Below are 27,265 nucleotides of genomic sequence, written 5' to 3' on the forward strand. Positions count from 1 at the left end.
GAATTGCTCAAGACCAAGTTCTCCAACTTTGATGGCATGGATAGCATGAGGTCTATTTAGAAATCTTTGATTCTACAGATTCATGATAGAAATCCAATTTTATGTTACAAAATTCTTCATTCTTCATTCTTAATTTCTTACCAAGTACTGAAAGAGAAGCTCGTGCTGATCCCTTGATCACATCTTCAGGAAGAACCAGCTCCAGCTCCTCTAAAACACTGTTACCTGTGAATGAAATGGGCAGTTCCATCATTCCTGAGCAGTATAGTATTTAATTTTTACAGTATTAAGCATGTAAAGCAGGTATAAATGAGTTTAAAAAAATTAAATGTCTAGAACAGACCCTGTGGGCACAGCAACCAACTCTGGCTCTTGGTCTTTTCAGTCCCTTCAGCCTATGTGGGAAAATTAAATGTTCAGATAATAATAATAATAATAATAATAATAATAATAAAAAAAGAAGAAGAAGAAGACTCAGAATCCATAAACTTGACAGTTTATTTCCTACCTGTACAAGCAGGCTTCGTGTGACTGTGTCAATGCGGCCTCTCTCAGGCACATTCACAATCTCATTGTCACACACAGTCTGTGACTGTTCTGCCTCAGCACTGACCGTCACATTCAGGACCCCTAAAACACATCAAAAGATGCAGAGAGGAGTTTATCAGCACTAAAAACAATTCAACAGAAATGAGAGGTTATGTCTGAACTCGAGAGGTTCAGAACTCACCAAGCACAGAGGGAACAAGAGTCCATTTGAAGGTCTTTCTACCACTGGCACACAGACAGGATGAATACTCTCCATCAGAGGAGGCTTTCAGAGTGTAGTGTGAGGAAGGAGCTGGAGTCACTTTAACCTGTCCATAAAGCACAGGAGATCAGCTTATTGTGGATGTGAAGTGATGAGAGACTGGTGAAGACACAAAATGTTGATCTTACAGTACCATAATACACTTGGAGAGATAGCTGAAGACAGTGGCCTTCAGCTCAAACTCCTCTCCCCGGATGATGGAGTACGGCAGCGAGAGCTCCAGGAAGAAGGGCTGGAAGACACGAAGCTGAGCAGGAGGAGCCAGACCCAGACCTCTAGAGGACAGACAGAATGTGTCCATCTCCCAAGTAGTGATAGTGTCAGGAACAGTGACAGGAACCTGTGTTGATCCAGAGTCCCTGTGGAAAAATATCACTGACATATCATACATATGGTCATACATATTGGTCAGTTAATAACATTTAACTTTTTTAAATCACAAAGAGCACACCACTGTAAAAGTGCATAAAGACATGTACAAGCTAGTCAAAGTGCTTGAAGAAAATAAATTTAACCTAATAACTCAGAGCTTCTGGCCTGTAGATGAGTTCAGTGCAATCAAACCTCCATGTGCTGCACACATGACAGCACAAACAAAACTGACTAGCAACCTAGCACATTACACCCAGCATTCAAGCCTCAAGTGAGAAAAGTGGATATAATTGTCTTAACAGCCAGAAAAACAGGCCTGGACCTCAATATAAAGAAAATAATCACAAGTTTATATCACAGTCACAACATTGCTCAAAAAAAATTAACACTGTATATTGTGGTGTCATGATTTAAATCACATTAGCACTGCTTACCACATGTCAGCCACAACATACAGATGGTAATTTTAAAACATACACACAAACTTTTGGATTTATAATGAGGTGAGGGGGAGATCTATTCAGATAACACAGTGCTGTAGAGAAGCGTACTTGCCTGAAAAGGTGAATGTATAGATGGAGTTTCAAACAGGGTGTAATGGTTTTAGTGAAGCATTGTTTGTATATTTATTGATTTATTGGTTTGTTGATTTATTGATTTATTTTGCTTGTATATTGTTATGTTATGTTCTTTGAACAAAGACATGCAGGCTTCTGGCATGTCTGGCATGTCACCATTTCCCTGGTGGAAGTCACTGAGGTAGTTGGCAAGCTCTTCAGTAGCAAGGCACCGGGTGTGGATGAGATTTGTCCGGAGATGCTTAAGGCTCTGGATATTTTGGGGCTGTCATGGCTGACATGCCTCTGCAATATTACATGGACCTTGGGAACAGTACCCTTCGACTGGCAGACCGGGGTGGTGGTCCCTATTTTTAAGAAAGGGGACCAGAGGGTGTGTGCCAACAATCAGTGTATCACATTGCTCAGCCTCCCCAGGTAAAGTCTATGCCAAGATGCCGGAAAAGAGACTTCGAACGATAGTTGAACCTTAGATTGAAGAACAATGAGGATTCCGTCCTGGCCCGTGGAACAACAGACCAGCTTTTCACTCTCTCATGGATTGTTGTGGGGGCATGGGAGTTTGCTAACCCAGTCTATATGTGTTTTGTGGACTTGGAAAAGGCTTACAACCGTGTTCCACAAAATGTCTTGTGGGAGTTCCTCCAGGAGTATGGGGTGCCAGGGTTACTACTCCGGGCCATTCAATCTCTGTAATCCCGGAGTGTTCGTATACTCAGCATTAAGTCAGACTCTTTCAGTGTTAGTGTTGGATACTGCCAGGGTTACGCCTTGTCTCCACTCCTGTTTTGTGATATTCATGGACAGGGTGTCAAGGCGTAGCCGAGGTCAGGAGTATTATGGATGAGGCCGAAGGGTGGTGTCTCTGCTATTTGCAGTTGACAATCTTTTGGCTGGATTACATGGATGGCTTCAGCGCTCACTGGAGCGGTTTGCAGCTGAGTGTGAAGTGGTTGGCATGCAGATCAGCACCACCAAGTTTGAGTCCGTTGGCCTAGCCCGGAAAAGGATGGCATGCCCACTCCAGGTAAAGGACTTGCCCCAGGTGAAGGAGTTTAAGTATCTTGGAGTTTTGTTCACGAATGATGGGAAGAGGGATCATGAGATTGGCCACAGGCTGGGACAGGCGGCAGCACAAATGCGGTCACTGTACCTGACTGTAGTGGTGAGCCATAAGGCAAAGCTCTCTGTTTACTGGTCGGTCTACATTTCAACCCTCACCTATGGTCATGAGTTGTGGGTAATGACCAAAAGAATGAGATTGCAAATACAAGCAGTGGAAATGAGCTTTCTTCGCAGGCTGGTGGGCTACACTTTACTTGATAGGGTGAGGAGTTAGGTCATCTGGGAGGAGCTTGGAGTAGAGCCACTACTGCACCACATTGAGAGGAGCCAGCTGAGGTGGTTTGGGCATCAGATCCAGATGCCCCTGGATGCCTACTGGTGGGCGTGTACCAGGCACAGCCTACCTGGATAAGACTCCGGTGTCATCCTAAGACCTGCTGGAGGGATTATAACTCCAAGTTGGCCTGAGAGCGACTTGGGGTCCCTGGGAATGAGCTGGAGGAAGTTGCAGGGGATAGGGTCATCTGGGATTCTCTGCTGTCCCAACTGCTACTGGGACTCTATCTTGGCTAAGCGATTAATAATGATGTTTTTTTCTGGCCTTGCATTTATTTACAACATATTAGTATTAAGCTCTGGTATGTTCCATTGATGGTCAGTGGGGGTGAGAGGGAGTACCTGTATAGGAGGGTCCAGCTCTCATTTTCAGAGGTTCACTCTGACTCTGTTGATACAGCTTTGTGAGCATGTATCTTGTATTTAGTTATATTTGACTTTAGACCTATTCCTTTTTGTTGGCCTAAGTTGGTTGGTTCAGTCCTTCTTGTAAATATGCAAAAAAATATTTTTTACAATCAATAATATTGATCACGTTTATACAAAAACTGAAACCACCTGCGTTCCCTGTGCTCCCTAAAGACCCTTGACACAGTACCTTGTAATATTTTGTTCAAATCGATCAGCCCTTATACCAACATAACCCAATAAACCCTCGGCTTATTATCTCTTTAAGGCACAGTGGTCACTGTGAGAACCCACTTTGTTATTTCTCATTTCTCAAATTTGTATTGGTGGTTAAATAGAGAACCTTGAATAGGGAACCTTGGAACAGTTAAAAACGTAGAACATAGGAAGTGATGTAAGAACTGTAGTTTTTCTGCAAACCTGGGTTTGCATGGTTGTTGGAGCCTGTTCAAAACTGCTTACCAGGTGATCCAGGATTACAAACCATATATATCAAGGGAGAAGCACAAATCTGAAGCTACTCATCTCACTGTGTAAAGCACATCAAATTGCATTGCACACAATGGATGTGCACAGAGTGCAATGTTGGGCTGTGCATCAGCCAGACAAAGAACTGATTTTATCTTTGTCACAAAAACTGAAACAAAATAAAATCAGAGAGCAAGCTGAGTATTAAATGAAAAGGATAAATGACAAAGTCAGCGCCACTTGTGCGCAGTGGTTACTCAGAAAAACCACCTCAGAAATGACCATTGACCTTGAACCTACAAATTCTCACCCAAAATCTATTTGAGTTTAATGTTTTGTAACTTGATCATATCAACAAATCTGGTATTTTGTAATAAATTCTGCATGTGTGCCTGAAAGGGTTATTCAGTTAGTATTATGCTTACTATTTAACAACTGCTATAAATCTTCGGTATCTTCCATAGAACTAACAGTGTCTCTTGAAGTCTCTTGAAGACATCAAGAAACTGGTTTATTAACCTTAGTTTTTTTTCCTCGTTTTAATTGTTTAAATAGCAAATGCAATAAAACACAAAAAATATGATCATGAAGTAATTTGCTGATTCACTAACCCCACTTCAGCAAGTTGCCATATCCAAGTTTCTGGGAAGAATTTGCGAACTGTCTCAATGGGTTCAGGTTCAAATTCATGGTAGGCCAGCAGATTTGCAACAGGAGGGACGAATGTGTTCCATACTTAAAATTCACAAAAACATGAACAATCAGCATACCTTATGCAGAAACTACTGAAAGCTGCTGGATATAGCAAGAAAAAGAAATGAATGTACAAGCATAACCTTCAACAGACCTAGATAAAGACGATGATACTGAAGACGTCTGTAGAGCAAGCATTCCGGCTTTCTAATAGCCAAATTGGTCGCCATCTTGAGCCCCACACCCTGCCAGATAATGAATGTCATAAACCACCATCTTTAGTTCCAAATAACCTTAATTCATTTCAGCATTTACCTCTTCTAGTAATAAATGATTGTTGGTACTGGCTTTAGATTTGATTGTGATTGTCTAGTGTATTAACATTTGTACACAGTTATTTACACAAGCATTTACACTACATTTGACAACCGTTACCTTTATAGTATTGTAAGTGTGGTCTATCCATGCATCCCGTCTGGGTCTAACATGCAAACACTCCTGTGCATCTTCAACTTCATGGTTATAACCTGACACTGATTTCACTGGCAACAAGTTAAAGACCTAAGACAGACAAAAATTTACTGATTATTATCAAATGTCTTTTGCAAAAAGTCTCAAACACATAAAACCATTTTTGTATATTTACTTGATGTAAAAATGTATTTGCTGAATAGCAATGTGAATAAACTCATCGTTTACGGAACAGTATAACCTCAAAAATCACCTTGATATTGTATGAAGGGTTTAGTTATAAAACACATTAGAGGCCATTATATCCTTTTAAGAATTTTCATTTTTCATGATGTTATTTTATGCTGTTAGGAGTGAGTTTTACACATAAAAGACATCAGTGTCAGATTATGATTAATAGCACCAGACAACTACAACAAACAGATGCATAACATCTTGGAATGAAACACATAATACATGAATACACACATATACGTGCACACACACACACACACCCTTGTATCTATAACTCTCAATTTTATCAGCTCATCTTACCATATATGAGCACTTTGTTTTTCTACAATTACAGACTGTAGTTCATCTGTTTGTCTGCACACTTTGTTTAGGAGATGCACAGATTAGTCAACTAATCGACTTGACTTAAGTGCTTGCCGCCGATGCTGTGAGGTTGATGTTGATAAGTCACTGATCACATGATGACATTATGATTCTATGACACTAACAACATGGATACATTAGAGAAGACAACAGGTAAGGAAATTGGTGATCTCCATAGGTTTGCTGGAAAGGGTTTGTGAAGCTCGACCAGTCCGACCAAGTGGTTGGTGTAGTGTAGTGGTTAACACATTTGCCTTCTATGCTGTAGACTAGGGTTCAATCCCCCACCTGGGTAAGCACCCAACACTATACCAATAACAGTCCTTGGGCAAGACTCCTAACACTGCCTTGGCCTACTTGTGTCGCTCTGGATAAGAGCGTCAGCCAAATGCTGTAAATGAGTAGGGCTGCTTTCTAACACTTCTCTGCCAATCTACAGTGCTTTTAAGATCAGATATTGAATCTCCTTTTCTCCAGTTTCCCAATGATTACAATAAAAATGTCTTGTGATTTTGTAGAGGGGGCATAACGCATTATAAGTTTGAAGTCAGTTACTTCTATTTTCCCTGAGAATAGTTTCCCATTCTGTGGGCAGTGTCCTGTGATCACTGATCAAGGACCAACATCTGACCAACATTTTTGAAATGTGTTGCAGGTATTCATTTTGGAACGTGCGTGTGAAATATAGTTTATAAGTGCAAAAAAATGAATCTTCTCTTTGAGTTATGAAACAAAAAGTAGGTAATTGGCATTGCTGATGGAAAGTGTCATAACTAATTTTGTTTAAATATGACTGCTTACAGAGTTCATTTTACAGTTGACATCACCTTACAAAGAGGGCATGAACAGTGGTGGAACAGAGGAATGGTGAAAAATCTTCCATTTAGGTGCATTTCGCAAGCTATCTAACTCTCCAACCATAAATAGTAGGCACACAAAAATAAACACAAACATGCCACATAATTACTCCCATACTGCTGCACACAGAGTTATAACACACAAGTAGATAATTGGTGTTGGTGGCAGTGTCATGACTGGTAGCTTAGCCAACTCACAAACCAATACAGCTAACTTAAACTAATCATGAAACAATAAAAGCACAGGTATCCTAACTGACTGCATGATCTTACAGTCTCACTTTTATGTAGTTATGTATTCCCCACATGGGAATAGCTAAAAAGAAAGAATTAGACAAAGCCTGATAAAAAACAAGGGTAAGCTTTGGAGCAGATTTACAGATGTAGAGGGAGCTTCAAATCCAACGACGAGTCACATTTCTGATTGATTTATGATTTGATTTTTTTTAATTAACCCCAAAGCTATGATGGAAAGAGTAACACTCCGTAACACATGTCATGTTACTATGATGTTACAGCCAGGCTAACGTGAGCTTGTTTTCCAGTGCTATTGCTGCTGGTTAGAGTTGTTTTATTTGAATGCTTTTGAAAACATCTTTGTGAAGTTTCCAAGCAGTCCTACTGGTTTGATGTTTGTCTTGATATTTACATGTGCCTGTGCTGTCACAGCTAATTGTTCTCAAAAGTGGTTTGCTCATTATTTGGCACTATTCATGACAGTTTTTTATTATCAAACAAACATCTAAGCACTGAAATAATTATGTGCTAGTTGCCATGGTTGCCTCTGCGAGGCGGGGCTTTAGAGAAAGGGCCTGAAATAGGGGGCCTTTAGAGACAAGGCCTAGCACAGCAGAGGGGGAGGGAGAGGGGGAGCGACCAGGAAGTTGTACTTCTTCAGTTATTCAAGAAAAGACCTCCCTCTTCTTACTCAAACCTACTGCAGCTAAAAAGAATCAAGTAAATTAATACATTTGGTGCATCCTTCATTTTGGATCTGCAGTGCTGCTCTTTAAAACTGCTCACGATGTCATTCCTTAAAATTAATGCCTTTGGATGAAAATCTGCCAAAAAACACACACTTCAAAATCTTGTATCTATTTGCACTAACATGTACTGGTTTAAAACTAGGGGCATGCAGTGGGAATCTCTGCACAATAATGAGCTTTTCAGATGAGCTGAAAAATATTCATGTTACTCTTTTTTAAATGTTTTTTTATTATTCAATAATTTTGTTGACAAAGAGTGTTTGACAGCCCTGCCTCCGGAGACCCACTGCTCTGGACATTTTAATACTTTCCATGCTATAATACACCCGTGTCAGCTGAGTGAGGGGTTGATAATGAGCACATTATTTGGATCACGTGTTCATGGATCAGCCAAAATGGTAAAACTCAGCATGGGAGGCTTCAGAACCAGGGTTGGATTAGATTTTAACAGGTGATATTGTGTTCTGTATGAGTAAATCTGAACTTCACCTCGTCAGCATTCAGGCGTTTTCCTGGCTCCATGATGAACACACTCTGATCCACAGCACTGAGTGCACACAGTGAGCCAGGCTGAGCTGAGAGCTGGAGAGTGTTTTCCTCACCAGGAACTGCCTCAGTGGGAGAGAACTGCAGTGAGACCTGAAGATCATGATAGTAACAAATTTATATGACTTTTTCCACAGTAACAATGACAGAGTGCAAGCCACCAATTATCCTAAAATATAAAAACAAAGATATAAAGTCCTAAGTGTGTCAGTGTTACTTTGTTTCTGAAGCATTTCTCCACATTAAAATCCTTGCTATCAGCGATGACGTTCTCACTGGGCAGCACACAGTACACCAGAATCTGCACTACAGGAGCCAGACGAGCATCAACAGACAGTCTGAATGAGACTTTTCCCTCTATGAGCTTTTTGGATTCTTTCACTTCAACTTTCTCATGTCCATGATGGACTATGGCTCCTTTAGACATGATCTGCACCAAAGAACCAAACTTAATGACACACAACACCCAACTGTGCTTCATGCAGAGGTGTCTAGATAGAGGGAATGTAGATATTTACTTTACAGTAACTGTACATACTTACCGTGTAAATAATATCAGTACTGTAATTCTCAGTTGTTTCTCCAACAATGTAGTACTTAATGTTTATGGAAATTTCAGAACCACACGGAATCGGTTCCTTTAAGCTCTCTACTGATAATTCACTGTACACTGGACTGTACGGTGTAGCAGGTTGGAGGAGTGCTATTTGTTCTTCACTGAATGTAAAGAAAGGTTTTTTGTATCCACGGTGTTGGTAGCCTGGATAGACACTTGCCTAGATGACAAAACAGGAATTTCCTTCAGTGAAAAACAGTGTAACAGAAACTCACAGAAAATATTTGGTCATTATACTATACCATTAGTGAAATCTGTGTTTTAGAGTGATCAGACATATTAAATAAGAAGCTGGCCAATCCATTAACATCTGTAGTAAGATTTTGAAGTAGTGTTGGAGACCAACTACGACCTTCCAGAAGATAAACCTTCTTGTTAGGAATTGGTTTTCCACTGAAGGTTGAAACTCTGATCTGTTGATTAATGAAAGAACATTTGTTGTAAAATTGTCGAATTCAATAATGAGAACCACACAAACACAACAAATGAAGGTACTAAAGAAAGACTGCCTGTAAAACACTCACCTCTCCCTTTAAAAGTGTGTCCCGTTCAAAGTTTTTGGGTAAATCAAGAAACTCAACTTTACCAATTACATAAGTGAGCTTTATAGATTCAGATTTTACCATGGAAATGTCTGGAACAAACATAAGCATATTACTAAATATATAAAAATCAAATGCACATTGTTTCTTTACAGTGATCTGCTATAAGTGCGTTTCTCCCTCAGGTATACTTTCTCTACAGTGTGTGTGAAGACTCACCTGTTCCTTCCTCTGTCACTGTAACAGTAACATAAAGAGAATCTTTCAAATTTTGTTCAAATTCAGAACTGATGAAATGCGTCATGTTGAATACAGGAGAGGCACATCCGTTCTCTTTCATCTACAGGAGACAAACTTGGTGAGAACTGTCTCATTAGTCAGAAAAACTACTGCCATCTAATACAGTATCAGATACATACACACCTCTACAGGTTCAACCAGGCACGGTGAAATCATGTCACCCGGATAAAAATCATGTTTAAATTTCCGGCAAACTTGCACCAGAGCTTTACCAGGTACTGGCTGTCCGAAAGTGTACCTTCAAAAATATACAGGCAGAGAGAATATATACAGTACAGTAATGATCATATCACATATATACATTCATATACACAGTGTAGATATTCAGTTAAAATATATACATTATTTGCATTATGCATTATTTTAAAGCAATGGTTCCCAAATTGTGGCATACAAACAGGTTCTGATATTAATCCTGATTTACTTTCATCTGCTATCCAGCCAAGCAGTTACATACATTTGCTCTCCACTAATACGGGGACTCCTACTAAACATAAGCAAAATAAATTGCAAAAAAAATCAATCACTCATCCTTTTGGTCTTTCACTCAGAACTTTGTTGGCACCACTAAAAATGCATAAGAGTGAAATTTAACTAAAGTAAAGTTCTGTTAATTCACGCTCACCTGAGCTATGAGGAACACTTCAATGGTCAGCTGAAACTGATGATTTCACTGGGGGATATATATGAGATCAAACGCAGGCCAAATGCCCTTATTCATTGATTAATATGACCAGACCAGAAAGAAAACAGCAATGATGTGTGACAGTGTTGTTGAGCCGCACAAATCAGGAAATGGCTACAAGACTAAACATTCCCAATCTCAGGACAATAATTAAGAAGTTTCAAACAACTGGAAATGCAAAGAAGTGAGGAGTATAATTCCAGTGCACAAAAATTTCAGAAATTAGTTAGGTATATAACCACATGTTTTTTTTTGGGGGGGGGGTTTGGGGTGGGTTGTCAAACGCTACTGAACTTTCAGTGAGACTGTGTTCTGTGGTCAGATGAGACCAAAATAGAGGTTCTAGGCAAGAAACACCAGAAGTGAGTTTCCATCCATCCATCCATTTTCTAAGCCGCTTCTCCGTCAGGGTCGCAGGGGGGGTGCTGGAGCCTATCCCAGCAGTCTTCGGGCGGAAGGCAGGATACACCCTGGACAGGTCGCCAGTCCATCGCAAGGCAGACAGACAGACACAGACAGTCACTCACACACTCACACCTAGGGGTAATTTAGCATGTCCAATCGACCTGACTGCATGTCTTTGGTCTGTGGGAGGAAACCAGAGAACCCAGAGGAAACCCACGCAGACACAGGGAGAACATGCAAACTCCACACAGAGAGGACCCCGGTCACCCGGTAGGGGAACAGAAGTGAGTTTGATGTGGACAAGTACAGAAATATAGCCATACTGAAAAGTACCCCATCCCTACTCGGAAGTATAGTAGTGAATCTGTGATACTGAGAGGGTGATTTTATTACAAAGACCCTGGACAGTTTATTCAGATACATGAAATCCTAGACTCTATCAAGAACCAGCAGATATCAAATCAAAACCTGACTGCCTCGACCAAGAAGCATAAACTGGGCCACAGTTTATCCTGGCAAATCACACTGTTAAAACACTAATGCCCTTTGTAACAGTACATCTAATGATAGTGATTGCTGTACGCATATCTGTGACTAAAGCTTTATACATGAGTGATGAGTGAGTGCAACATTTGTAACTAACAGCACATGGTAAACCCAAGCTCTAATTTTTAGGTATTTTATTTTAGATTTATTATTAATGTATAATTGGCTCTGCTGGAGAATTAGAAATTTCACTCATTTATAGGTTACTGTTGCACGCATGAAAAAGTCAGTATCTTTTATTAAATGTCATTACAGGAAATGTCATTACCCTTCCTGATCACGAGTCCCCACCTGGCGGCTGTGCAGTTGGAGTTTGTCCTGGTGCATAAGAGGTCATCTTAATGCAAATTAAAATTGCAGAGAGGAAAACTGACTGTTGTGTGTGCTTATGCACCAAACAACAGGTCAGAGCATTCAGCCTTCTTGGCGTGAGTCAGCGGGGCTCAGGAAAGGGCCTAGCCTACAGACTCCATAGTCTTGTTGGGAGACTTCAATGCTCATGTTGGTAATGACTGAGAGACTGGGAGAGGCATGATTGGGAAGAATGGCCTGCCCGATCTAAACCCGAATAGTGAATTGTTATTGGACTTCTGTGCCAGGCATGGATTGTCCATAATGAACACCAAGTTTGAACACATGGATAATCTTAACTGTACATGGTACCAAAGCTCCTTGAGTCAAAGGTCAATGATCAACTTTGTTGTCGTTTCATCTGACTTGGGACCATATGTTCTAGACAGGCGAGTGAATTGAGGTGCTGAGCTGTCAACTGATCACCATCTGGTGGGGAATTAGATCAGATGGCAGGGAAGACTGAAGGTCAGACCCGGGGGACCAAGCAAATAGTGAGGGTGTGCTGGGAATGACTGTCAGAGGCCCCTGTTTGGAATGATTTTAACTCTGGACAACTGTCCGACGACTCAGGAATGGTCAGAGTGGCTTTGCCCAAGCTGTATTCGGCAGGGGTGGAGAAACTCTGACTACAAATGAGGATATTGTTGGTCGAAGGAGTACTTTGAGGAACTCCTTAATCCAGGAGACATGCCTCCCTCACGGGAGTCAGGGCCAGATGCTTCTGAAAGTGTCAAGCTCCATTTCCCTGGTGGAGGTCATTGGGGTAGTTGGTAAGCTCTTCAGTGGCAAGGCACCGGGGATGGATGAGATTCGTCTGGAAATGCTTAAGGCTCTGGATATTGTGGGGCTGTCATGGCTACATGCCCCTACAATACTGCATGGACCTTGGAAACAGTACCCTTAGACTGGCAGACTTGGGTGGTGGTCCCTAGTTTTAAGAAAGGGGACCAGAGGGTGGATGCCAACTATCTGTTTATCATACTGCTCAGCCTCCCTGGGAAAGTCTATGCCAATGTGCTGGAAAAGAGACTCCAACTAATAGTTGAACATCAGATTGAGAAGAAACAATGCAGATTCTGTTCTTGCTGTGGAACAACGGACCAGCTTTTCACCCTCTCACAGATTGTTGAGGGGGCATGGGAGTTTGCCAACCCAGTCTACATGTGTTTTGTGGACTTGGAGAAGGCTTATGACCGTGTTCCGCAAGATATCTTGTGGGAGATCCTCCAGGAGTATGGGGTGCCATAGTGAGAGCTGTGTTCGTATACTCTGCATTAAGTTGGACTCTTTCAGTGTTAATGTTGGACTCCACAAGGGTTGTGCATTCTCTCCACTCCTGTTTGTGATATTCATGGATAGGGTGTCAAGGTGTAGCCAAGGTCAGGAGGGCATTATGTATGGAGGCCAAAGGGTGGCGTCTCTGCTATTTGCAGACAATGTGGTTCTTTTGGCTGAATTACATGGTAGCCTCCAGTGCTTACTGAAGCGGTTTGTGAAGCGGTTGGTATGCGGATCAGCACCTCCAAATCTGAGTCCATGGTCCTAGCCCGGAAAAGGATGTCATGCCCACTCCAGGTAAGGGGAAAGGACCTACCCCAGATGGAGGAGTTTAAGTATCTTGGGGTCTTGTTCACGAGTGATGGGAAGAGGGATTGTGAGATTGGCTGCAGGCTGGGACAGGTGGCAGGAGTAATGCGGTCACTGTACCAGACTGTAGTGGCGAAGAGGGAGCTGAGCTATAAGGCAAAGCTCTCTGTTTACTGGTAGGTCTACATTCCGACCCTCACCTATGGTCATGAGCTGTGGATAATGACAAAAAAGAATGAGATCGCAAATACAAGCGTGCAGAAATGAGGTTTCTTCACAGGCTGGTGGGCTACACTCTATTTGATAGGGTGAGGAGCTTGGCAATCTGGTAGGAGCTTGGAGCAGAGCCATACCAGGCATGGCCTACCGGCATAAGACCCCAGGGTCGTCCTAGGATTACATCTTCAAGTTGGCCTGGGAGCGGCTTGGGGTCCCTGGGAATAAGCTGGAGGAAGTTGCAGGGGACAGGGTCTTCTGGGATTCTCTGCTCTCAAGTCAAGTCAAGTCAAGAGGCCTTTAGTCAAGTCAAGTCAAGTCAAGTCAGGGGGAGGTCTTGTATTAGATGAGTTTTTGTGAGTTTAAAAACCTGATCGCTTGTGGAACAAGTTACAGAGTCTAGCAGTGGTGGCACAGATACTCCGGTACCTTCTGCCAGACGGCAGCAGTGAAAAAAGTCCATGTGAGGGATGGATGGGGTTGTCCACAATGCTAGTGGCTTTCTGTATACAATGTTTGGTGTAGGTTTCTATGATGGAGGGCAGAGAGACCCCGGTGATGATCTCAGCCATCCTCACTATACACTGTAGGGTCTCGCGATCCAAGGCAGTGCAATTCCCAAACCAGATGATGATGCTCTCTGGAATCCCCCTGTAGAACATGGTGAGGATCAAAGGGGAGAGATGTAGTTTTGTCCACATTCAGAGACAGGTAGTTGGTTCGGCACCAGTACGTTAGCCACTGCACCTCCTCTCTGTAGCTGACTCATCATTCTTGCTGATCAGACCCACCACAGTCGTGTCATCAGCAAACTTGATGATATGATTTGAGCTGTACTTTGCCATACAGTCATAAGTCAGTAGAGTGAACAGCAGTAGACTAAGCACAGTGCCCTGATGGGCACCGGTGCTCAGTATGGTGGTGCTGGAGGTGTTATTACCTATGCTGACTAACTGTGGTCTCAAGGATCCAGTTACAGAGGGAGGTGTTCAGGCCCAGCAGGCTCAGTTTTCCAGTCAGCTGCTGAAGAATCATGGTGTTGAATGCTGAACTGAAGTCTATGAAGAGCATTCTGACATAGGTGTCTTTATTGTCTAGGTGGGTGAGAGCCGGGTGGAGTGTGGCAGAGATGGCGTTGTCTGTTGAGTGGTTGGGGCAATAAGCAAATTGCAGTGGGTCCAGTGAAGGAGGAAGCTGGTCTTTAATGTGCCTCATGACAAGCCTCATGACAAGCCTCATGAAGTACTTCATGATGGTGGGAGTAAGTGCAATGGGATGGTAGTCATTGAGGTAGGACACTGGAGACTTCTTCGGCACGGGGATGATGGTGGTCTTGAAGCACATTGGAATGACTGCAGTGTCCAAAGAGATGTTGAATATGTCCGTGAGAACATCAGTCAACTGTTCACTGCATTCTCTCAGCACTCTGCATGGTATGCTGTCGGATCCTGGTGCTTTTTGTGGGTTGACTCTGTGTAGAGTTCTCCGCACATCAGCAGTGAACAGACACAGTACCTGTTCACTTGGAGAAGGTGTGGATTTCCTTGCTGTTGTGCCGTTCTGTGCCTCAAATTGAGCATAGAAGTTATTAAGGGCATCTGGAAGGGAGGCATCACTGTCACAAGCAGATGGAGATGACTTGTAGTTGGTCATGGCCTGGATGCCCTGCCACATGCGTTATGTGTCAGCAGTGTTTTGAACATGATCGTGGATTTTCTTTGAGTAGGCATGCTTGCCTCTATGATGGCCTGGGAAGGCTTGACTCTTGCCACCCTGAGGCTTGCTTTGTCCCTTGACTTGAAAGCCTTGTTGCGGGTTCTCAGCAGCATACGCACCTCTGCAGTCATCCATGGTTTCTGGTTGGGGTGAGTTGTGACGAGTTTGGAGGCAGTAACATCACCAATGCACTTGCTGATGTAGCCAGTCACTGATTCTGTGTACTCCTCCAGGTTGATGGAGTCACCTGTAGCTGCTGCTTCTCTGAACATCTCCCAGTCATTGTGCTCAAAACAGTCCTGAAGAGCAGAGATAGCTCCTGCTGGCCAGGTTCTCACTTGCTTCTGGTCTGGTTTGGCACATCTGTTGAGTGGTCTGTATGCTGGAATGAGCATCACAGAGATGGGTTCCGAGTAGCCATAGTGGGTGCAGGGCTTGGCCCTGTATGCGTCAGGGATGTTTGTGTAAACAAGATCCAGCACATTAGCCCCATGGGTTGCAAAGTCCACATACTGGTAGAATTTAGGGAGTACTGACTTCAGATTAGCATGGTTGAAATCACCAGCAACAATAAAAATTCAGTCTGGGTGCATGTTATGGAGATCACTGATAGCATTGTACATCTCATTCAGTGCGGCATTAGCATTTGCACTGGGAGCTATATACACCGCTATTATATACAGCGTACTTAGCTCTCTAGGCAAATAAAATGGCCTGGATCTGACAATCGCAAACTACACCAGCGATGAGCAGTGACTAGAGACTAGTGCTCTGTTTTCACACCATTCAGTGTTGATGAAACACACAGTCCCCAACTCGAGTCTTACCGCACAGCTCAGCGTCTCTGTCCACACAGAAGCACAACAGTCCGTCGAGCTGAACGGCTAAGTCCGGAGTGATGGAACAGCTGGTCGTGTGGGGTTAGCCATTAGCCTAACACGCACCCCAGCTCGTTTGCCTCGCTTCCTCCTCCTCACGCATTGCTTTCAGCCTGCAGGCTCACATAGCGCTGTAGCAGGCCTAGCTCATGCAGCTCTTCCAGCAGTTGGTTTATGAGCAGAGATTATGGCTGATTTCTTAGCTGTAGCAGGCTCTGACATTGATAGATGCTGGTGCTGGTTGAAGTAGCCATGAATACTGGTTTTGGTCGGGTTACACGACAGACAGTAAACAAAAATAGCCAAAAAGCTAAATTTTGTTGTTCCTGAAGTGGTCAATGCAGCTACTTGCCACACCACCAGAACCAGAACTGCGACCCTATCTGGAATAAGCGACCCTAATTGGAATAAACAGTTAACGATGATGATGATGATTAAATAAGCAAGGCCTTCTCTGAAACAGACATTGTCTGGATGGCAGCATATGTTGCCAAAATGTGTATATATTGTTCAGCACTAATAGTGCCTTCATAGTGCCAGTCCCAAATGCCATGTGAACCAATGTACCCCTATACCATCATGGATACTGGCTTTTAACAAGCTGAGTGGTTTTTAGCCCAGAGGACATTGTCCATGATTTCCAATAACAATTTCAAATGTTAATTCGTCGGACACACTCCACTTCCCTTGAGTCCATTTCAAATGAGCTCGGGCCCAGAGAAAGTTGCAGCATTTCTGGGTTCTGTTTATATATGGTTTCTTCTTTGCATTTTAGAGTTTTAATTAGCATTTGGGCATGCACTGACAAACTGTTTTCATAGACAGTGGTCTTCACAAGTTTTTTCTGAGCCCATGCAGTGATTCCTTCCACAGAATCATGTCCGTTTTAATACAGTGCTCCACGAGGCCCAAAGATCACAGCCAGCAAATAATGGCTTTTGGACTTGTCCCTTGCATACAGAGATTTCTCCAGATTCTCTGAATCTTTTAATGTCATATGTACTGTAGATAATGAAAAGCAAAAGTTAATTGCTATTTTATGTTGAGAAATGTTATTTTTGAATTGTTACCCTATTTGCCTGTGCAGTCTTTCACAGAGTATATATTGTCTTTAAAGCATTTTCAATTAAACACTGGGTTTAAATGATTTGCACATCATTGCATTTTGTTTTTATTCATATTTTTCACAGCGTTTTTGGATGCTTTTTTGGAAATGGCGTTGTACTACTAAGATTACTACTACTACAGTTACTACTACTGATGCTACTACTGTTACTGCTGCTACTACTGCTACTATTATTACTACTACTACTACTTGGCAGCTCAAAGTGCTCCACAGATAGGTGAATCAGTGTCACCGTGCTATTTAGGAAGTCATTGTTTTGAGAAATTAAAACTTTAGTTTAAAGAATGCTGCTTATAGAAATAAAGAAAGGGAAAATATGCTATTATTAATTTTTTTAATTGCCAGGACTGGAGTTCCAAATGTACTTTGTTTCCATTGGAAGTCAAATTAATCATACTGACAACTGCCTGTGCTGTTGCATTTGGGACAACATATGAAGAAAGTTATTTCCTCCTCTGTATTCCTGACCAGCTCCTATAAGTGAACCACTATAAAACCTTATCAGCACCCCAAACATTTATTTTTTCACCTGGTGTGTTGTCATCACATCATAAACATGTATGACATTAAGGGAAACTGGTCTTATTATGCAGCTGGAGGGTTAATGTCAGAGGGGAAACTGGACGGTATAAAGTTTGGGAACTGCTGCTTTAAAGCAAAAGGCTTCACTGACACAAACATACATCACTAATCATAAGAGACTAAAATAAAAGACAAAATTTCTTCTTTCTGTTTTATGTTTATAATTCAGTCTTAAAACCATCACTCACTTTCCACAAACCTCGATCTTCAGTTCCTCCTCCCCAACACTCTGTTCTTCTGGTCTTTTCACTGTAATCTCAAACCTGGGTAAAACTAAAAGTCCAAATAGCCTTGTTATTGTATTACATTGCACAGCCTACCTCATTAACAGTAGAAAAAGTAATGTAAGGCTGTCACTTACCATACTTCTTCACTTCAAAATGATGTGTGATTGACCTATCCCCAATGTTAGCCTTCAGTATATACTGGCCCTCAGGAGCCTCAGGATTCAGCTTGTGTGAAAGCTGCACTATCAGACCTGGTGAGGACACATTTGTCCACTGACCGATCCTGTTACCTTTATTATCCTATTTGGTTCCATAAAAGACACTAAATTTAATTTCCCTGAAGCACTGAGCATTGCTACATATGTTAAAAACCAGTAAGATTCAGGAAACAATGCGTGGATCCGTCTTACCTCAAGTGTCAGTTCACTGTACTGTAAAGGAGAGGTAGAGTAAAGGAGAGCAAAATCATTAAACTTAGTAAAAACTAGCACAATATCTTTAATACAAATAAAGGGGGTAACTTTATTAAGTGCTTATGAAAATGACACTGTAAAATGCTTATGAAAAATTAATAAATACATAAGGGTTTATCCAACTGAAAACACACAATCACTCTTACTGAATTTATTGTTCGATTTAATTAAAAGTCACAAAAATATAAGCAAAATTCTATAAATTTTATATTCTATAGTTGTGATGCTGTGTAAAATGTAAATATGTTAATAAAGACCGAATGCGATTATTTGCAAATCTCATAGACCCACATTTGATTCCCAATAGAACACATGAGATGTTGAAAGTGAGATATTTTACCATTTCTTGAAAACCATTTACTTGTTTAGAACATGATGGCAGCAAAGCATCTCAAAAAGTAGGGACAGGGCCGTGTCTACCATTGTGTAGCATTTCGTCTTCTTTTAACAATAGTCTGTAAATGTCTGGGATGCAAAGAAACCGATTAGTGGAGTTTTGGGAGAGGAATGTTGTCCCATTCTTGTCAGATTTTTTTTCAGTTTCTAGCTGCTCAACAGTCCTGGGTCTTAGCCAATTTTTTTGTTTCATGATGCACCAGTAGTTTTCTATTAGTGAAAGCTCTGGACTGCAGGAAGGCAAACTCTTCTTACGTGAAGTCATGCTGTTGTGATGGATGCTGTATGTGGTTTAATGTATTCTTGCTGAAATATGAAAGCCTTCCCTGAAAGAGACACTGTCTGGATGGGAGCATGTGTTGTTCTAAAACCTTTATATACTGTTCAGCATTGTTAGTGCCTTTCCAGATGTGTTCAATTCATAGGCACTAATGCAGCGCCAAACCAGCAGGGATGCAGGCTTTTGAACTGTGCGCTGATAACAAGCTGGATGGTCCCTCTCCTCTTAAGTCCACAGATCACGGTGTCCATCATCATCATCATCATCATCATTAACCGCTAGTCCAGATAGGGTCATGGTAGCAGTTGAGCAAGCAGAGAATCCTAGACGACCCTGTCCCCCCGCAACTTCCTCCAGCTCATTCCCGGGGACCCCAAGCCACTCCTAGGCCAACTTGGAGATTTAATCCTTCCAGAGTGTCCCAGGACGACCAAGCTTCTCATTCTATCAAATAGAGCGTAGCCCTTCACCCTACAAAGAAAGCTCAATTCCGCCACGTTTCCGCCAGTTTCAGCTGCAGGGGCCTAGGCCACCAAGGGCCTCCTTGCAATCTCCCACTGCCTATACGGCACTGCACTGCTCCCCCATGCTGGAACTTGCGGGTGGTGGGCCCACATGGTCTCCCCACGTTGCCTCTTCAGGCTGAGCCCGGCTGGGTTACGTGGGCTGCCTGGCCACCAGGTGCTCGCCGAGGAACACTACCCCCAGGCCTGACTCCAGGGGTAGGTCCCGGTTACCCTCTCCCAGACAGAGCAGTTTTCCATTTTGCCTCAGTCAATTATAAATTAGCTTTGGCCCAGAGAAGACAGCGGCTTTTCTGGATCATGTTGACATCTGGCTTCTTCTTTGCATAATACAGCTTTAGCGTGCATTTGTGGATTACACAGCAAACTGTGTTCACAGACAATGATTATTGGAAGTGTTCATGCAGTGATTTCCAGTTCAGAATCATGTCAGGTTTTTAATGCAGTGCTGCCTGATGGCCCGAAGATCACATGCAATCAATATTGACCATCAGCCTTGCCCATTGCATACAGAGATTTCTCCAGATTCTCAGAATCTTTTGTTGATATTATGTACTATAGATGGTGGGATCTCCAAAGGCTTCACAATATATATTTAGGAATATTTCACTGAAATTGTTCCACAGTTTTTAGTTGCAGTTTTTCACTGGTGAACCTCTGCCCATCTTTGCTTATGAGAGACTTTTCTTATACCCAGTCATGAGAGTTAGTTGCAAATTACTCCTCCAGCTCTTTATTAGAAGTACATTTTACACAGCGTCCCATCTTTTTTGGAATTGAGGTTGTACTTTCTTACCTCTTGTTTAAGTGGAACAAAATTAGTATCCACAGTGACCACTCTGAAATACACTGTAAAGGATAAATAAATATTTTAGACTGCACAAAAATAAAAACAAAGCTTTACTATTAAAAGAATATTCCAGCCTTTTTCAACATAGTCTTTATCTTAGGGGTGGAAAATTCAGTTCAGTTTCAGCCCTCAGCTTTCTGTATCTGTTATCTGCAGTCAGTTACCACAGAACAATGTCATTGTGTCTGCCTGTAGAGAGCCTGCTGACATTAAATCCATCCTCCTTGAGCCTGGGGTCGCGCATGACATGTTACACACTTATAACAGAAGCTTTTGGGCAGTTGCGGAGTTTTATCAATAAATGTTTACAGTTTTCTGAATTCTTCAGTCAAAAGTATTTTTAAATGAAGCTTTGAATCTGTATGGTTTGCTTTTTAAAAACGGGACTAGTTTCTCAGAGAGAAGCTGTTATTTATATGTAACATGTAGTGAACATGTAGTGTTTAAAATTTGAATAAATATGTATATGTGGCCCGTAGTAATATAGCAAACCCGACTACGCCACCTGGGGAATTTCACCCCAGGACATCTGTCAATCTAAGCCAATAAAGGCACCTAGACACACAGGTAAACCTGAATAAATATCCAGAGATGTGGATTGAGGTAATCGGAAAGGTTTATTCGCAACCCACCTATAAAATCATTAATTTATTAATATTATTTAAAAATTTAGCAAAGACACAGTACAGAAGAAAACAAAAAAACATAATAAAGAAATATGAAAGCTCCAAAGAACTGGGATACTGGCCGGGGGTGTCCAATTACAGGTGGCCTAGACCTGTCTGTATTCTAAAGTCTCCAATACACACACCCACACACACGCAAGCAAAAGTGCAGTGCACGTGAACTCACACCACAGCAAGTAAGGTGCCAAACCACGAGTGAACAGACAGAAAGGGGGCATCCAAATGTCCTATCAAAAGAAGAGACACAATTAGAATTTCACAATTGCTCCGACTACTAGACCCACAGGACACCCCACAGCCAACGATGTTTTCCCAAAAATAACAAATAATACTTTAAAAAAAAACAATCCCACACTAAACCAAACACTGCTACCAAAGTAAATAAAACAGTAAGTCAATTAAAACAGAAAAACACGACATAAGGCCATCAATCGATAACCAAAAGCAAAATATCATCTGTTCAACTAGAACAAAACCACCAAGAAGCAACTTAAACAACAAGCAAAAGTAAATAAAAATAAAAAGAGAACGAAATAGAAAAGCAAAAACCCAACCAAGCAGCGTAACAAACGCTGCAAAACAGACACAGCAAAACAGCAGCGACTCCAATTTCACTATGTAGGTATTAAAATATTTCTTCGTTCCAATCACCAGGCGCCACCCGGACTGGTCACTGGCGACGCTCACACAGGACCTTCGGCTGTTGCTATACACAGCTCACACCCTGTTAGCTGTTGCCCCAATCCACATTACACCTACAATGAACAGACATTAGCAGTATAAGCTACCAGTACCCACCAAACTATGCGGAATACCGCGTACCTACCTACGGATAAAATGCAGTGAAGCCACAACAAACGGCTACAGCGTTTAAGCTGTTTCCGAGAGCACTGCGCTAACACACTGTCGACATAGAATGGGGAGAGAAGCTTTCCTAGACCAGCACACTTGCATAGGGACATTACCCATTAATGCTAAACCACAAGCCAAAGTAGCACCACCTTTAGGAGCAACCTACCGTTCGATGACCATCAGCCAAGTCACAACAGACCGGAGCAAAGTGAGGATATGCCTACACCCAGTACCATCGTACATCTATATATGCTAAAGCTAATGCTCACACCTAATTGTATCCACCTGGCGCTTCCATAAAAGGCGGGGGGGAGACAACGCATCACCTTGACTATGGTTGCTGTCACAACACACTCATAGCCAGGCACGGGCTTCACTGGCTACATTCTACCCCCACATTTTGTGGCAGCGTCCCGCAGACAGACCAATCCCATACGAACACAACTGACCATGGTCTAAAATATACCTGTGTCCAATTGCTCAAGCCAGAGACCTGAGAAGGTGCAGTCCCATTACCCCCCACTGACACTGGCAAATGATAGAGATTTCGGTGCTGGCCGGCATTGGCCCGAGGTGTCCGTCGCCTGGCCTCCAACTGAGGGCTGCATGCTTCTGTCAGGGACACAGTGGACCCTACAGCACCAACTACTACACTGGCCAGGGGGCTTACCTCCACAGGATTCCCTACAGTTGGATCAGTGTGGGAAGGCCGAGAAGGTCTAGGCGGATCCTGAGCAGTACCAATGACAACCCACTGCCCTGGATCTTCTCCCCACCTTTGATCACTCTCCACCCCTAAACTTGGGTTTACCACCTGAGGAACCACTACAGGTGGACTCTGAGGGACTGGCTTCAACATCACTCGATGTACTTGTTGCACTCTGTCAGGGTCTTGCAATGGGGACACCACCATATACCACCCCACCAGGTTCCGGTGCCCTCACTACCTTATGGACAACTGCACTCCAAGCATCCTGGAACTTATTACGCCCTCGAACAGAGTTGTCCCGCACATAAACTAACTGTCCCACTTCCAATGGGTTGGGCTTCACAAACTGGTCATAGCGTTCCTTCCTACGTTGGGCTGCAGCTTACAGTCTTTCACTGCCCCTTCAAAAGCCACTTGAAGGCGCCGCTGATGCTCCTCAACCCAGTCACAGATTCCCCCACCCTCTACTGCCTCTGCTCTACCTAGCAGAAAATCTATTGGGAGCCGAGGCTCCTGCCTAAACATCAGAAAATGAGGAGATTCCCCTGTAGGCTGATGAACAGCAGAGTTATACCTGAACACAAGCTGAGGCAAATAATCAGGCCAGCGGGTTTTCTGCTCATGGGACAAGGTACGTAACAGGTTATGCATTGTGCGGTTAAACCGCTCGCATTGGCCATTACCTTGAGGGTGGTAGGGGGTAGTATGAGTCTTCTGGACCCCGTAGAGATCACAAAGTTGGTGTACAAGAGCACTCTCAAAACTCTGACTCTCAGTCGGAATGCAAACGGGCTGGAACCCTATACCGATAAAACCAGTCTTTAACCAGTACACTTGCCACCATAGATGCCCTCTGATCACGTGTCGGTACAACTAGAGTAAACTTAGAGAAAACATCAGTTAACACCAAAACCTGTTCAGTGCCATCCCTAGCAGGTTCTAGGAAGGAAAAGTCAATAGCCACAACCTCATTTGGCCTTGAAGCTAACAGGTGCCCTAAAGGGGCCCGGGGCCTCACTTGTGGGGGCTTGGCAAGAGTACACCTCTCACATTTCTGACACCATTGTTTAATATTACTAGCCATCCCTGGCCAGTAACATCTTTCTCTTACCAATCTGGTGGTGCGCTCTACACCTTGGTGGCCAAAATTATCATGGAGTTGATGTAAAACCTCCTCCTGTAAACTTTCAGGGAGTAACAGCTGAAAAACCTCTTCTCCCCCTTCTGGTTTGAGTATTCTACGGTGCAACAGTCCATCAACAGCAACTATTCTCTACCACTGACACAAAAGACCTTGCGTTCGAGCAGGTAACCCTTCCTGGACTAATCGACTGGGCAACCTCTGCTCCTGCCAGAAGGGTAGAAATGCACCAGTACCCAAATCAGCCTCTTGTAGTTGCTTCAACTCAGCAGGGTTACAAGAGGGAACAGCAAAGGTTGCATACTGAGCCACTGGTTGTGCTTCAACTCTCCCCATAGCCTGCTGTTGAAGAGTGAACGGTAAGGACAACCCTCCTGTGGCTGGTTCCAAAGGCACCGCTAAAGCCGATGAACACTGCCGGGATAATGAGTCTGCATTTTTGTTTGTTTGCCCTGGCCGATACCGAACAGTATAATGGAATGCCGACAACTGAGCCACCCACCGTTGCTCGGTGGCCCCCAACTTGGCAGTATCCAAATGGCTCAACGGATTGTTGTCTGTCCACACCACACACTGCTGGCTCCACAGGTATTCCCTAAACTTTTCAGTCATGGCCCACTTCAGACCCAGAAACTCAAGCTTCATTGAGCTATACCTTTTCTCATTGGGGTGAAGGCTACGACTAGCATAGGCAATTGGGCGGACTCGACCATCCTGCTCCTGAGACAATACCAAAACCAAAACCAAACCAAAAACCAAAAGCAAAATATAATCTGTTCAACTAGAACAAAACAACCAAGAAGCAACTTAAACAACAAGCAAAAGTAAATAAAAATAAAAAGAGAACAAAATAGAAAAGCAAAAACCCAACCAAGCAGCGTAACAAACGCTGCAAAACAGCAGCGGCTCCAATTTCACTATGTAGGTATTAAAATATTTCTTCGTTCCAATCACCAGGCGCCACCCGGACTGGTCACTGGCGACGCTCACACAGGACCTTCGGCTGTTGCTATACACAGCTCACACCCTGTTAGCTGTCGCCCCAATCCACATTACACCTACAATGAACAGACATTAGCGGTATAAGCTACCAGTACTCACCAAACTATGCGGAATACCGCGTACCTACCTACGGATAGGTGCTGCTCCAGCACAACCAAATTACAGGAGTGATAAAATGCAGTGAAGCCACAACAAACGGCTACAGCGTTTAAGCTGTTTCCGAGAGCTCTGCGCCAACACACCGTCGACACAGAATGGGGAGAGAAGCTTTCCTAGACCAGCACACCTGCACAGGGACATTACCCATTAATGTTAAACCACAAGCCAAAGTAGCACCACCTTTAGGAGCAACCTACCGTTCGATGACCATCAGCCAAGTCACAACAGACCGCAGCAAAGTGAGGATATGCCTACACCCAGTACCATCGTACATCTATATCTGCTAAAGCTCACACCTAATTGTATCCACCTGGCGCTTCCATAAAAGGCGGGGGGGGGGGGGGGGGGGGACGACGACAACGCATCACCTTGTCTATGGTTGCTGTCACAACACACTCGTAGCCAGGCACGGGCTTCAATGGCGACACATAAGAACAGCTTCCTTCCACTGTGAGCTGTACTTTGAAGTCACATTGTACAGTTACACATTTCAGATATTTACCTACAGAATTCAGCAAATAACATTATTATTACAGTCATATGCAAAGTTTAAACAGCCCTGCTCTTTACATACTTTGTGGATTTTCTAAGTGAAAATAATGTAACACATCTTCTGCAGGGAACCAATTTAAATAGGGTATTTCTGTACATTCCACTGCATAATTTCTATTTATTTGCTGACTTTATTATACTTATTTATATTATACTTATATATATATATATATATATATATATTTCTCTCATTTTATTTTTAATAGTTTGTATTATTACTTTTAATTTGTATTATTACTTTATTAGTCTCTTATCTTCTTTTGATCTTAATTTTAACCTCAAGTTTTATTTTTATATATTTTTATTTTTTATTCACTGTTATTTTAAATTTTCTTTTAATTTAAAATGATTAAATGTAGTTTAATTATTATTTTCTTTGTCATGTCAATCCCTGTTTTTGTAAATGCTTGGCTACATTGAAAATGAGGGCTGCCCTCAATGTACTTCCGAGTCAAAATAAAGGTTGATTGATTGATTGATTGATTGATTGATTGATTGATACTGAGGAAAACAAAACACACAAATATAAAATGTGTCATTACTTTTGCACAAGCAACATTTTAGCTTTTATTTTATCTAATAATTTAAATTCAGCAAATCAACTGAGCTTTAAAATGTGCAGACATGTGTTCTCTGCAGAGGATATGTGTTTAGCATTACTTAGAAAATCAACTGAATATGTAAATTTGACCAGGAACATTCAACCTTTCACAAAACTCATCACAGTGATGAGCAGATTATTCCAAATGAAGCATCTGTGAGGAATCCATTGTAGAAAAACTGTAAAAATAGATTCTCCTTCAAAGTTTCTGTTTTATTCCTCATGTAAAACTCAATTTCTGTGCTCATAAACTTTCCTCGCTCTGTTTGTGGGCGTGTCCTCACACCAGTGCATTAGACGCGTCCAATGCACTGGTGTGAGGGCACCTTCAGAGTCTTTTAGTGCCCGTCCACCATCGCTAGAGTGACAGATTTCAAGTTTATATTATGGTCCATAGTTCTTTATTGTGTGTTTTCTACATAAGCCAGTATTTATCTCATCATTTCTGGAAGGATTCTTTATTATAATAGTATTTGTTATTATAAACAGCTGATAGTGAACACCCAGTGTACTAAAACAGTGCTTTATTTGCTGGAATATTAGCCATATTGACCCTGAACAAAAAACTCAAAGGTTTGGCTGCTGTGACAGTCTGTCACATGCAGGTTTAGCAATCTGCATGTATCCTACAGGTGAGAATATCAGGAAAAATAAGTCCACTGCTCATATACTGTATCACTGCAATAAGCCATGTAATGAACAATCATCAAAATTCTTATATTTTCAACTCACAGACATTTTATTCTAAAACTTTCTAATTGACATCTAAGCTGTGAACTGATTTTCTGAATAGATACACACATACACACACACTTTCTAAGCCGCTTCTCCCTCAGGGGGGGAGTGGGGGAATGCTGGAGCCTATCCCAGCGGTCATTGGGCGGAAGTCAGGATAAGGCACAGGAATAGATACAGTCAAAAAAAAAAAAATCAGGCACTTGGTAAAAGTTTGATCAAAATATGTCCAGTTTCATAAAAATATCAAACTTCTGTGGGCATTTACAACTCAGCTGATCACATATTTGAGAAGCCACATGTCTTTTGAAAAATATATATATAACATGGCTGTTTC

At 42.4% G+C, this 27,265-nt stretch overlaps 1 protein-coding gene across 1 annotated transcript in view; it reads right to left on the bottom strand.

Moving 5' to 3' along the window:
- Nucleotides 1–27,265, bottom strand: part of LOC108416863 (alpha-2-macroglobulin-like) — a 41,471-nt gene that overhangs the window by 10,911 nt on the left and 3,295 nt on the right. The window contains exons 4-22 of the mRNA XM_037546377.1: nt 20,438–20,490; nt 18,379–18,399; nt 18,103–18,268; nt 17,930–18,014; nt 9,770–9,884; nt 9,566–9,686; nt 9,329–9,438; nt 9,047–9,217; nt 8,731–8,964; nt 8,406–8,618; nt 8,132–8,281; nt 5,167–5,292; nt 4,886–4,976; nt 4,650–4,773; nt 945–1,170; nt 731–857; nt 509–630; nt 344–395; nt 142–225 (exon numbers count right to left, since the gene is read on the bottom strand). Coding sequence (XP_037402274.1) covers nt 142–225; nt 344–395; nt 509–630; nt 731–857; nt 945–1,170; nt 4,650–4,773; nt 4,886–4,976; nt 5,167–5,292; nt 8,132–8,281; nt 8,406–8,618; nt 8,731–8,964; nt 9,047–9,217; nt 9,329–9,438; nt 9,566–9,686; nt 9,770–9,884; nt 17,930–18,014; nt 18,103–18,268; nt 18,379–18,399; nt 20,438–20,490 — 2,391 coding nt within the window. The remainder of the gene's footprint in view (nt 1–141; nt 226–343; nt 396–508; nt 631–730; nt 858–944; nt 1,171–4,649; nt 4,774–4,885; nt 4,977–5,166; nt 5,293–8,131; nt 8,282–8,405; nt 8,619–8,730; nt 8,965–9,046; nt 9,218–9,328; nt 9,439–9,565; nt 9,687–9,769; nt 9,885–17,929; nt 18,015–18,102; nt 18,269–18,378; nt 18,400–20,437; nt 20,491–27,265) is intronic.

Source organism: Pygocentrus nattereri, chromosome 17 (genome assembly GCF_015220715.1).
Source record: "Pygocentrus nattereri isolate fPygNat1 chromosome 17, fPygNat1.pri, whole genome shotgun sequence".
In the NCBI taxonomy this organism is placed as follows: domain Eukaryota; kingdom Metazoa; phylum Chordata; class Actinopteri; order Characiformes; family Serrasalmidae; genus Pygocentrus; species Pygocentrus nattereri.